Genomic DNA, 14,597 nt, shown 5'->3' on the forward strand with positions numbered 1-14,597 from the left:
ACTATTTTCAAAGTAAGAAAAATTAAGAAAGAAAAGGTTTTGGCTGACTCACGGATTATTTTGAGCCATCCCTCCAAACATATTCTACTAGTAGAAAAAATAAAATAGATACGTAAATTGTCCTCTTTTTAAAGTGGGTTTTTAAAATAAAATATTTAAATAATCATAAAAGTATTACAAATATTTTTAAAGGTTAATTTTTAATAATAAATAAATAAATCACTAATTTAGTGCACGATTCATGGGTCCTGAGAGATACAAATGAATCTGCGTTGTAAGCCGACTTATCTCTTTCCTCTTCTTGCCACACTTCCCTCCATCCTCCTCTCTTCTCCTTCACTCTCTGTAAGACTGTAAGTCCCCTCTCTCTCTCTCTCTCTCTCTCTACAAACTTGGCTATCCAACTTCATTTTCATTTTGCTTCCATCTCTATCTCTGTTTAATCATGCGTTGCATTATTCTAATTAAATATAGGCTTTCACTGGGAATATGCTGTTCCTTTATTCATTAGCGTTTCTCACACCGAAATTGTTTTCGCCTTCCTTTCAGAATCCAGTGCCTGTTGTCAATGTCAACTGTCTGACCATACTGCATAGTTTTATAGTCATTGCTGCTGATTTAGTCACATTTTTCAATTCATAATTGCCATAGAAAGAAAGAAAAAAAAACTATTGCTTTTTGTACCATAACTAGAATTCCAAATCAAATTTTGATGCTTTAGGTCTGCCCATCATCACTGGAACCTGAAAAATGTCACTTGTAATCCCCTCATCCTCTGCAGCTCCTTTGCATTTTTCTCAATTGGAGACTAACAATTTTAATTCCCACCAAAAGTTTGCCTCTAATTTCTTCTCCCCTTTTCAAAATAGAGTGGGCTTGGGTTGTAAATCAAGGCATATAAGGACTTACTTGAGAAATGAACTAAATGTTCTTCATAAGTATGCAGTTAGGTCTAAGGGGGACGATTTTGAGTCGATTAATGACGAGTCTTTGGACTGGGATGATGAAGAAGAAGTTGAAGATATGGGGTTTCCTTGAGAAGGTGCAATTATATACAAAAGAAACGCGACAATTTTACATCTGGAGTATTGCACTACCTTGGAGAGGTTAGGTCTAGCAAAGCTTTCAAGTGATGTCTCAAAAACTAGGGCTGCTGCAATGGGATTGCGTGTTACAAAAGCCACTTTCCAAATGGCACTCCTGTTCAGATATCTATAGATGTGACCAAGAAGAAAAAATTGAGGCTTGATGGGATCATAAAAACTGTCATCACTCTTCTTTGCAATAGGTACTGCCTTCATGAATTTACATTGTCTACTTTCAAGTGCCTTTTCTAAATTTCTTTATCATCTCTTAGTTTTTATTCATCTTTCTTGATTTTACTCTACTTCACAGACCTTACGGAGGCAGATGTGGAAGTTTCATAGAACTAATAGATTTAAATTACTTTGATAAAAATTGATGTTACAGAATTTGCTGGCGTGGATATGAGTCATCAACTCACTCTTCACCAAAACACTGTTCAAAATTGTTTTTGCTCATTTCTGCATCATTTTTTAATTCGGATGGCCATACATTGTACATCCTCAGGAAACTTTTTAGATAACTGGCAAAAGCATGGAAGCTTTAAATCCTGAAATTGATTGGTCTCCAACTTCCTTATCACTTCACCTTCCTAGGATCAAAAATGATTTCACAGAAAATTACACTCCACTGAAATATAACTGCACTCAACTTGTGATTGAACTTAGCTTAGAACTTTTTGTTGTACCTTCTATTCTCTTCATTGAACTCTACTATTATTTACCATGAAGTTCTGGCACATCTGCCTCCATGATGTGGTGTAACTAGATTTATATGCTTAGTCCAGTACCTTCTATTTCTAATTCTATACAAGTGCTTTCTTCCCAATGTTGTCACCCCCTCTCCCTGCACCCTAAAAGTAGCATATTTATAATAGCTGTTGATATTCTTTGCACTTTTGGTTGACCCGTGTCACCTAATTATGAACTGATCTGCTATGATTGGTTTGTTTTTTGAACAACAATTGCTTGTTACATAATTGTATTGCATTATTCATCTCAATTTATTAAATCTTACACCAATGCTCCATAAGAATTTAGGTGTAATAACATGGAAGATTCTTGGGGTAGTTGAAATAATATGATATATTGTAAGTTTACAATAGCTGCTAATGGGTTAATTCCCTTCAGGTATCTGGATGCTAAGCATCGCAAGTACCGTTGCATACTTATTCACCTGACTGAGTTATCGAATATCTTCCTGCATAATTATTTTAATGTTTCATCATTTTATGAGGTAGCCAATAGTGCAAATATAGCAGTTTCAGTCAAGTACTTCTTATTGTTGACTCCATCTGAAAATATTAAAAATAAATAAAATATACGAAGTATGCCCCTGCCACATTCCATAATTTATTATTTCCACAACATGTTTCAATGTGATTTTCTTTTGAAGGTATTGTGCGCCATCTGCTGAGAGCATATTCTCTGAGTTCTCACTTTTACTCACTGACAAACCCCTTGAAGAACCAGAGACTATTGACAAGGGTGTTATATTTGGGGAAGACAAACTTACAACCTCTGGAAACAGTGGTGAGGATGATGACGACGATGCACTTATTGACATGGATGATCAACTATATTTTCCTCCAGAACAGAAACAAATAGACATTTCGAAGAACATAAGGGACAGGGTGCATCTTGAGATTACAATGAACTCAGTATATGGTCCTGGGTGCAAGGGCATGTGCCTGAAATGTGGTCAAAACTTTAACACTGGCAATTGCAATTGTAGCAAGCAGGAAGTACAAGAAAAAAGCTTTGGCCCACTTGGAAATTTGAAAGAGAAGATGCAGTTGTAACACTTATGAAGTTCATGTGTAGGATTTGCTCACAGTGCTGTATCATTATGTGTAGAAGTCCTGACCTTGATAGGTTTTTTATGTTCTGACATTGTCAAGCGCCTACCACGAGCTCTTGGATCCATGATCATACATGGAGCATTGTTCTAGTTGTAGCTACGCCTTAAAGTCTGTCTTTGGAATGCTTCTTTCCGTATGTATTAGATCCATGATCATACATTAATACTGTTTAAATATAATATAATTAATATTACACACACTTTATTAATCTAATACTATTTTAATGCTTATATTATTATTTTTTATTTTATTTTAATGCTTAATTTTGGTTGGAATATAATGTATTAATTATGTAATGTGAGCAACACTATAAAAGAACCCAACAACACCTTCAACGATTGATTCACTCTCTCCCACCACAATCAAGGTGTTCTTGACTAAAACTCTCCACCACAAAATGAATTATTCATAACTATATTCCTTATTGCTAATCCCTTGCGTGATCCCCGTTGATCAGTCTTCTTTGCCAACAAATGCTAGAGTTAATTGCCCATCATGATCATGGGCTGCTTGGTGATGGTCCGACCTGATTGGCCAACTTTGCAATGAAACCAAACAAGACCAGATGATCAACTGCACAAACATTCTGAGAGCAGATCCTAGAATTCTGTCTGCAAAAAAAATTGTTGAATTTTCAAAGGCGGTCCTGGAGTTGGCCTTGAACAAGGCAAAGGACAAAACTTTCTTAAGGGATTGGTGAAGACAAAAAATATTCTCCAGCCATTGATGAATGTGCAAACTTTAATTATGGTGGGGTGGTTGGATCGTTCAGAAGTGCCCTTGGTGAGTTGAAAGATGAACCTATATATGCTAACTATGATGCCAAAATTGCTGGTGATGATTCTGATATCTGTTAGATTGTACTGGCTGCTGCACATATTGTTAACCCTGCAATTTCTGCTCTTAACCGCCAAATATCGTTGCTTGGCTATATTGCAGTCCCGCCCACAAATAAAATTACTGATTAAGACAGTTTATGGGGACAACATGCATGCATGTTGTCAACCCAAGGTCTAAGTAGAGGTTTCTATTTGTTTTAGCATCTCTTTTGTAGAAGGGGGAGATTAATTGATAAGATCAAATTGAAGTTTACTACTATTACTGTTAAAGATGAAACCCAGAGTAAAGAAGAAGAAGAAGAACTACCTACCTTTTTATTTTTGCTTAATCAGAATATGAGTGTACAATCTTATTTATATGGCTGATACAAAATTAACTTTACATCAGTAAAATAGAAAAGCCAACCAATCACAAATCATAATTGACTTCTGTTTATTCAAACATTGACCATCATCTTTTCCTGCCTATGTATGACATTTTGTTTATTGAGACGGATCTTCGTGTTAATTTTTCTTACATTGAATTCTTTCCAATAGAGATATTTAGTATTATTTGGCTAAATATCCTAGGCTCTTTCTAAGCTAGTCCCGATCTGCAAAATCAGAAAAGGGTTGCAGTAATTTGCATATTTAATTATTGTCATCTTTTCTGAATTGAACTTTTTTGCATTTTTAATTTCAAAACGTATTTAAAGCAGTTTAATATTGTTTTTTGTATATTAATTTTATAAATGAAGTATTCTAATTTTAAGAAATATGTAGGAATTTTAAACCATGCTAAATGCTAAAATTAATTTTTCAAAGACTTTTATGATTAAAAATTTATAATTTGGATTTTAATATCTTAAGAAATTAAAAAAAATTGAAAGAATTTTACAAATTTATAAGATTTATAGGATTTTATGAATTTTTAGAAAATATTTAAAAATTATAATAGTTAATGCAAAAGATAATAACAGAATGGTAAAATTTATAAAAAGAAAAGAAAAATCAATAAAAGAAATTCAAACATTTTAGTAGTTATCTTCAAGTTTTTGCTCTTAAACAAAATATGTTCAACCAAACAAAAAATTACAAGATAACATCTAATTAAAGACCCAAAAAAAGCCAGGAAAATATGGCACACCACAGTGCCTATACCCCTGGTACCATATTTTTGTAAGGATCAAACAAAAAAAAATAAAGTAATTGTTTCCAAAGGGAAAAAATTGGATCCAAAACATGCTTGAGTTGCTTTCCATAGTCTGATACAATTTGACACCGAATGTAAGGAAAAGTGCCTTTCATGATGCAATTGAATTGATAAGAAATTAAAGGCATGTTTAGCTTGAACAGAAAACAATACATATTGAAAGCTTACGAGAGACAGCTAACCAGACCCTCCACAAAACCATCTAACAAATCCAAAACCAAAAGAGCATAAAGAATCGAACATTAAAGATTACAAACAAAACCAAAACAACAATGTCTCACTGTGAGGTATTCTAACAACTATCCCTGATCCAGCACCTACAACATACTTGCTTCAAAGATTCAGCACGACACCAACAGTAAGTAAGAGAAAAAGAAATTATATAGGCTTTAACGAAGAGAAAAGAAATTATGTATGCATGATAGGGGAAAAAAAATTAACGACAAGCAGAAATAGAGAAAGAAAAAAGTGTTTAAAAGATGTTGAGGATTTTAATGAAATTGTATGATGAGTGTGGTATTTATATTTTTTTACTAAAAAGTCATCAAATCTATTAAAATTTACACTAAAAAATAATTCATCAAAATTTATATATTTTTTATTATCATGATTTTTTTAAGTGAAAAATTTTAATTAAATACTAATGAATTTTATTATACTTCTAAAAAAATTTTAATAGTCTTAATTAAATATCACAAGACTTATTTATAATCTTTTAAAATTCCTATTGAACTTTATTTATACTATTTAAAAATCCTAATTTATATCACAAGATTTTTTTCATGAAAAAAAAAAATCTTTTAAAATTCTTTAAAACTTAATCCAATACATCCCTTGTACAGAAGCCATATTAGTGCATAGTCATTGTTACCGATGGTTCGTAACTTCATCAGCAACTTATGTATTTGAATAAACGGACAATTCAGGTTTATTTTAATATTCTTTGCGTTTCAATGCTCATGTATGCTTATCATCTCTCTTGACACTTTATGCATTATATTTATTTGCTTATTATTTAGACATTTTATCAAATAAAACGGCATTAACAGCATTGATGTTGCTAAAAGCATAATTGCAAACTCACTCTAGTTGATAATTAAATAAGTACGAGAGAGTTAATTTCTTCCCATCAAAATTAAAACCTGAAAATTTGTTTACTCGTTCAATGACACGTATAATTAAAGAACCGAGAAATGACAAAAAAAAAACCGCGATTTTTTTATTGTAAAGAAATAATTATATAAGACGAATATTAACTCTTAAATGTCTACGAGCAACGAAAGCTTTTATTTTGAAGAGGAAATCTATAAAAAAATAATTATTTTATTTTAAATACTATATTTGTATAATTCTAGCTACGGTTTTCAGATATTGTAGTTGGAAAAAACAAATAACAAAAGACAAGGGAAGTTCACGTGTTAGAAGTTTTGTGTGTGAAAGGGTTCACGTGTGAGATTTAGACCGTTAGATACATGTCACTCTTCTCTATTATTATTGATTAAAGATTAAAAAAGAGCACATGATAAGAAAATAAACATGACATGGCAGAATATGATAAAGTAGAACAGGGGACATGCTATTAACTTATTATAAGGGGGGAAAACAGAAAAAACCACACAAAGCTGAATAGCTAATAATACTTGCAAATTTTGCATCTTTACTGATCACTCAACATTTTCCATGTGCATCTCTCCTACTCGTAGGCCCACATATAAATGTCATGCCATTGGCCACATGAGAAATTTAAATTACACATGCATATATTAAACTCATTATATATTATTAAATATTTTCTACTAGATAATTTATACTAAATACTTATTATTATATTAATTTTTATCAAATATATTTAATATTTATTATATTTTAAATAATTTCATATTTATTCATGTATATTTCATTTAGGATAAAATATATTTTAAGTCTTTCAATTTTTTTTTCATATTTAATCTAGATTCTTATATTCTAAGAATAATATCTAACTCTAATTATAATTGATGAATTTCGTCCCTCTTTATAGAACTTAAGATAGTAAGGCAAGAGCAGAAATTCATCCATTATTAAAAAGATAATTATCAGAATCATAAACTTTTTGTAAATAAAAATTAACTAAGATCAATTTTGATTGAAAATTAAAAGAACTAAAATGCATTTTATCCTTAAAATTAATGTGATATATTTGTCAAATGAAAACAAAGTTTGTTTCATCACAATTCACAATTGATTTTGATGTTGGATCAAAAGATTGATTTCATGAATGTTTGACTTGATGTTGAAAAATTGATTTTGAAAATATTTTTATATATTTAATTACGCGTTGAGAATAATTCAAAATTAATTATAGATTTAAATAATTTTGAGTGATTTATGTGTTTGATCCAAAATTTTATATTCAATTTTATTTTTAATTTAATTTTATAATAAAACATCCCAACATCAAATTATATCACTTCAAAATCAACCTTTAACCTTACAAAATTAATTCTATTCAAAATGAATTTTGTTAAGCAAGCATCCAAACACATTCTTATGTTCGTGCTTTGCCTACTTTGAAGGAATGAATCATCCAACTCATTCCTAAAAAAAAAAAAAACAGATTGATAAAAGTAATATATTCAAGAATTTTAAAAAAATATTTTTTAGTTATTTTTTAGATTCGGTCTACGCATGTTTTCGATAGTACAACAGGTTTTGCCATATATTTGGATGGTTGAGGGAATAAAGGATCATCAGTGTATCAGCTGCGCAAAAACTGTGATATCACAGAAACAATCAAATGCTTCTGATATTTAAAGTGCTGCTAGTCTCTTTAATTCCCCATTACGGTTCAGCCAATAACTAGTATGTTCTTATGAACTGAATTCATCATCTAATTAATTCTGCAAAACTCTATTTTCTGAGTTTGATACCTAATTACCTATCCATTGCAATGCAAATTCCTTAGCCAAACAAGCAAGACAAACAAAGTTTGTTCACAATCAACCCAACATCTAAGAAGCAGAAATATTCAGAACCTGCCATGAGCACCAAAACAGAATTTGTCCCAGGACCTACATAAGTACACATTGAGCCAATAAATCTGAAATGCAGAGTGAAATTTCTTCTTTTGTTTAGTCTAAAATTACAGGTGACAAATTTGTGGAATGCCAGATTCCAGAAAAAAAAATTAAAAAAAGAACAAGAAAAATGTATATACGAAACAAAAGAAAAAAGAAGAAAATTTTTGGATTATGAACAAGTGCATCATCATCTGACAGTGGAAGCAACAGTATGAGCCCACCATCTAAGACTTTCTTTCATGTCAGTTTCATTGTTGATAGCAGGCATTTTCCAATTCACCAAAGAGTTCTCTTTTTTTCTCCTATCATATTCCTGAACCTCCCATGCTTCAGAAAGGTAAGGCCTTGGAACACTTATCTCATCACAATCTTCATTTTCTTCTTCTTCCTCTTCCTTCTTCCGTAGCCTTTGCAACCCAGGAATAATTGAAGCCAAGCTTGAGTCTTTATCCTCCTCTGAGAAAACAAAACCCAGATCCATGAACCCTTTAAGCTCCTCAAATTCAAGGTCTGACAAACTCTTGCTCTCCCTCCTCTTCCTAGTTCTACTGCTTGAGATTTTTTTGTTCTTCTTAGGACACAACACCTCAGGATGAGGCCTAACCTGCGTTCTTGGGTTCTCATCAGGTTCTGAGTCAGTGGCTTCTTTTCCTGAGAGAATGGTTTGGAGCTTTGGATGGAGAAGAAGCACTGAGTCAGGTGAAAGAGAATCTTGGTTGAAGCTTGTTGTTGTCATGGATAATTGGTCACTCATGGATCTGGTGTGGCTGGTTCGGATCAAGGGTAGCTTTGGTTCTTTTTCTTCTTTTAACACATGATCTAAATTTTCTGTATAACTTGTAATTGATGTGTGAGGACTAGAATTTCTCCTTAAAATGTTAACCTCAAACCAGCAAGAATCAAAGAGGTTCAAGACAGCCTCCGCATCCATGGCGGCTGAAGAGGAAAATCAGCAGAAAAGAAAACCTTTTTTTTTTTTTTGACTCAGATAACCTCTGTGAAGTGATTTACCTAGTCCATGTAGATAACTAGAATATATATACCATGTATGATGACCATATTGCCCTTCCTTTAACACTCTAATTACAAAAATTCTAAACCTATTGGTTGTTTGTTTACACGTTTTGAATTAAGTAATTTGAAACATGTCTTTTTCAATGCATGTGTGATATAACTTTTATTGGAATATTATTGTCTATTTTGCCGAGTGGAAATTATTAATTCCGTCGAAAGGGAAATAATGTTTGGAATTAGGTGGTTTTGTGAAGAGGTAAAAGGAAGGGTTAATTGATTGAGGTGGAACCAGTGAATTGTGGATGCTACTAGATAAAGCTAGATATAAGGTTGGGGGATTGTGGACAATTTGACATCAAGTTACTTATCAAGTACTGATGTCTATCTAATTATCTCTTAGATTCTGACATTTTAATAGTTTTCATCTCTTCTTGTTTGTTTGATGATTACACCAAACCGTTTTGATGTAAAATTAATGGCTCTAACTACAGAAATTACTGTTGGTTGCTTCCAAATTACACAAACTTGAATTGCCCATGTCACTGTGGTTGGCATGTTTTAGTGCCTTATTTGCTGCTTTTCTGATCATATTTTTTTTTTCTTTTCAGTTTTTACCTTTGTTTCCCAAACATATTGTCTCTTGTGATAACTGTGATATTTGAAAATGAGTTTTTACATGTAATAATGTAAATTTTCCCCTCTTTCATTCCTCTTTAAATTAATAAAGTAATAAAGTAGTTAATATTTTGTGTTAAATTAAGCTACACGTGGTTTTTACTTTTTGATACTCAATCTATACGAGATCAATATAAAAAAGCTTTACATGTGATAAACTAGGCCTCAACCAAATAATATTATAGCTTTTACTCAGATCACGTGTGAACAACAATAGCACACTTAATTTTGCGTTTTCACAATTAAAAAAAAAAGTGTTGATCATTAAAACGTTTTTAATGAGAATGATTACTTTAGTGGTTTAATTTTAAGTAATTTTGTTTAACCTTTTTTTTCACCGGAATATATAAATAACCGTTACTTAATAAATTTATATCATAAATAAAATATTTTTCAAACATTACCAGACGCACAAAATTAAAGTTAATCATTAATTTTAATAATCATAATATTTGAGTAAATTTCATATAAAATATTTAAATTTATATAAAATTATAAAGTCTTACAAAATTATGATTTATCTAAATAACTATCCATTATATACATACTTTTGGTAAGATCAATGTCAACAGAGGAGAGGGGAATCAGGGAATAATTAATATAAAGATATATATGGATTTTTCTTTAAAAAATTAGCTACGGCTGCATTGCTTTATAACAAGAATCCACACGTAATCGGGTATGGAAATACTGATGTCGTGTACGGTGTACCTACTTGTATAGGATACTAGTATAGTACTATTATTTTTATTATTTTCGATCTTATTAATTAGTATTTTTAAAACATTTGATTAAAAAACTAAATTATTTATTCATAAATTTAAAAAATATTTTATCTTTCAATATAACTTTTTATCTTTTAATAAAAAACATATTTATTTTAAATTTATTAATCAATATTCTTAAGAGACCGGTTAATATTTACCTATCATTTGCTGCTAAAAAAAATTTTACCTATCATTTTATGTATTAATTTCTCTTTCAATTTCTTTTGTTAACATTCCGTCAAAAAAATCTCTTGTTAACATTACGTGTGAATCTGAAAATGAATAAAATATTTATCAGGTGTTGACCATTAGTTGCGCAGTCACGTGTGCATCTATACAAATAAAATATTCATCGGGACACGCATTATTGGTAGTCAAATTCAAAATATCGATTATATTCCAAAACTAAGTTCCAAAACTTAGCAAATAAAAATTAGGCAGTGGAATTTCTTTTAAAAAGTCAATACAATCTGAAATTAAATATATTATACATTTCACAACTGTGTCAAAACAATGTCAAACCCATTGTATTAAGGCCGGGTCCCTGTTGCATATATATCATAATAATAAAAATAATATATAGTATCATTTGAACGAATATGTATAATCTTTATCCAAAACAAAACATTAACCGATTCAACTATTCACAATTACTGTAGGGAAATTACATTCATATTTAAAAACTTCATGTAAAATACAACATTAATCAATATATTTAGTTGTTGAATCATTTGATATCATCAATTTAGTTTTTATTTTTCATAATATTTAAGAGTTATCACTTAATGCGTTCTCTTTCTTTATCTAAATATTACTAATATTATTATTTAGAACTTAGATATATTTGTGAAAGAAAAGTAATAATATATTTGTTATGTTATCACAAATATTGAAATTAAACAGACGGACTAGGATAAAATAGTTTCCTATGAAGAATATTCTGTTAATAAACTGTGACTGGATTACTCGGTTTCCGGAATCAAGTATTCAACGTTGAATGGGAAGTCATGTCCATGTGCTAATTGTGTCTCTCTTTACACCGAGCCATAGCTTTGTAGACGCCAAATTTGTGTGCAAACTTTTACTCACAGGAAGAAGAGATGCATAAAACACTCATTAATCATTCACAGATGTCGTTGTTTGCATGGCTAAATATTTTAATGATTAACGTACTTTCTTATTCAGTAAAAAAATGTACTTTCTAAAGAAAAATAAATATAATTAATAGAAAAATATATATATTTTGACACTCATTTGAGATGTATAGACCCCTTCAGAGAGAGAAATAAAATGAGAGAAAACCAATAAATCATAAGTGATATAATACAAAAAAGAAGAGAGAAAATAAATAATTATGAAAATAAAAATGAATATTGAATGCAACACAAAGAGAAATTTAAAAATGTTAGATTTGATGCAAATATTATAACTAAAATCCCATGGGTCTTATGTGGGACTTCAGTCCATCCCAACATACATAAACTGGAATAAAGTTGTTTGATTTTAACCAAATATTTAGAATTGAAATCATTGAACATGCAATCATATTAAATATTTAAAAGAAAAAATATGTTATCACGGTAATTTTATCCAACTCGACCAGGCCTCGATGGAAGACACCTAGACCAAAAAAGAAAAAAAAATGCTTCACACTGCATGCAATAAGCACGTACATAAATATATACACACCTTTTCTTGATATATAAAAGTGATTAATGTGTGCAGGATGAATTGCCGGGCAAATCTTCTTTGGCGGTAAACATAGCTTCTCTGGTCATGGCCTGAATGGTCAATTCAACTGCCAAATAAGTCATTGCCCAGTAATGCACCTGCACTTGAGCTTTGCTTTCTTGATAACCAATTTCTGGGTATCCATGTCTATATATAGTGTAGGGGATGATGAAACTAGGACATGCATCGCACAAGACTAAGGATATTCCCAGCACATCCTCTGCTCAACAAAGAAAGTGGTCCATCCTCTGCCTTTAGTCTCACAGCTAATGCACTTTTACTGTGAGATTGGTACCACAGATTTTTCTTCTGAAATTCCATGCATTTAATTTTAATCAGCAAACATGTCTCTGCATAAACAGAACAAGCAATGAAATGTGAGTCTGTGACAGAAAATTCCATCCATGTGAAAGGCATAATTCTTCTCTATTCCTTTTCTAAGTTAAGAATATGCTGGCAGTGAATACCTAACTATGTCCATTCTCAATGTCATGGTTGAAAAATCAATCCCCCTTCTTTTTTTTTTCACAAGTGACGCATTACCAAATTCTGAAATGACAAGTCTAATGATATTGTGATCTGCTTTCAAAAATCAATGTGATCTTTCCATTCAAATGACTAAATGTATTAGTGATTGCTGAGATCATATGGCTTGTGTAGTATACTGAGTAACCAGTGCAGTTGACACTTTGAAATTCCATTTAGAAATACTTTCTCAATAAAATTCTACATACATAAAATACATACATGTATGTATGTATATGGATCCGCTTATGCACCTATGTACATATGCATGTAGTAATATAAATTATGCATGTTAGAGAAAATCAGTTGATCATCTTGTGTTAAATTATGCTCTGGCTTAAAGATTTATTGCCCTGATCCAAGCAATGAAAGTGCAACAGCCTGAGGCAATACTTTGTAAATTGAAAGCCAAGGTTATCTTTAGGATTTGTTTTCTTTTCCCTCACTTGTCTATCTCTCTTTCCTCTTTTAATCAGGGTGGTCTTGGAAACAAAGAGATATTTCAACTAAATTATTATGAGAATGAAGACATTATGGTATCTTTTTGCTGCCGGTTTATTCTTATGTACATAGTACATATATACTCATACCTGTTGCCAATTTAGAATCTTTTCTTTTCTTCTGTCTAGGGTGGCAGTCTGACAGAAAATTTCATAGGAGAAGCGCACGAATGTCAAAGAACCTCTGGAAGTAGGTAGAAATTAATCAAATTATGTAAGCAAATCTTCATTTAAATTTTTACAATAAATTCGTGAATGGTAAAGCAAATTCTCTTCAATTGTGTAGTTATGCTTAAAGAACAGGTTCAACTAGCAAAATAGCAATTCAGCGTTGAATTCTTCATAGTGGACGCGGACTCCTTTTATGCTTAATGTTGGACTGGTTCTATTCCCTCGAAAATTAAATAATATCAATAACAAGGGCTTTTCTCCAATTAAGATATCCATTTAAAGGTGGAGTTTTACAATTACAAAATTTCAAGCCATCATCACCATTAAATATCTTTGAGGGATTAAATCTTTCAGACTAGTGGATTATTACTGACAGACACATTATAGGCTACTTCCTGGTAAATTTAGGTCGAGTCATATTTCAGAAATCACGGGGCTGGCATCTACCTTTAAGAAATGATTTATATACCCGAGTAATGAAGTGTGGCCTTGAACATCAAATTGGTCAAAGATTAGTATAATTTGTAATGCCTTGTAATCCCCCACAGTAATCTCATTAAGCTTTATCGTCCCATCCAACAGTTTATAATCCAAAGTTAGTGGCTGCTAGACTCTTTACACCTTTAATTTTATTCACCTGAAATTTTGTTTTGGATTGATTGACACGTCATAATATGGACTTATAATCCTCATGAAAAGGAAATCCACTTGTGCATGCATAAACTACAGATAAATAAGTACACCCGATAGTTCATATCCTGCCTGTATATAACAGAAAGTGTTTATGACCAATTCCTACATAGGAAAAGCATTTGATTAGTAAATCATGATATAGACAAATCCTTGTTTTTGAAAGGGATTGATGGTGAAAGAATTTGAACCTGTAAATAACAAGAACCTTACAATGGAATTGTACCGGCATATGCTGCTTGTTCCTAATGCTTTTTTTTTTGTTCCTAATGCTTATCAGTGGCATATCCAAGTTAGGTGCTCATAGCTACCTATAAATAACCTTCCATTTTATGATGATGGCCTCCTAAACAAATTTGGTGTTGGAAGTGTGATGCATAAATGTGCTGTTGAGGAATGATAGAGCAAATCTCCATTGGCAGTGGGAAGTAGAGGGCTTGAACATGCATGCTTCTGGTTTGCCAAAGGAGATTTGCCCTGCCATTTTTTA

At 31.4% G+C, this 14,597-nt stretch overlaps 1 protein-coding gene, 1 non-coding gene and 1 pseudogene across 2 annotated transcripts; 2 read left to right on the forward strand and 1 right to left on the reverse strand.

The window, feature by feature from the left end:
• The first annotated feature begins 258 nt into the window (after positions 1-258).
• LOC100790151 (large ribosomal RNA subunit accumulation protein YCED homolog 1, chloroplastic-like) lies at positions 259-3,143 on the forward strand (annotated as a pseudogene).
• A 4,917-nt stretch (positions 3,144-8,060) lies between these two features.
• LOC100814411 (uncharacterized) lies at positions 8,061-9,050 on the reverse strand. Its single transcript, XM_003531216.5, has one exon. It carries the CDS (start codon positions 8,963-8,965, stop codon positions 8,222-8,224), a length of 744 nt encoding a protein of 247 aa, XP_003531264.1. The 5' UTR covers positions 8,966-9,050; the 3' UTR covers positions 8,061-8,221.
• A 5,446-nt stretch (positions 9,051-14,496) lies between these two features.
• MIR399K (microRNA MIR399k) lies at positions 14,497-14,597 on the forward strand. Its single transcript, NR_161695.1, has one exon. It is a non-coding gene; the product is annotated as a microRNA MIR399k (primary transcript).

Source organism: Glycine max, chromosome 8 (assembly GCF_000004515.6).
Source record: "Glycine max cultivar Williams 82 chromosome 8, Glycine_max_v4.0, whole genome shotgun sequence".
NCBI classification, from domain to species: domain Eukaryota; kingdom Viridiplantae; phylum Streptophyta; class Magnoliopsida; order Fabales; family Fabaceae; genus Glycine; species Glycine max.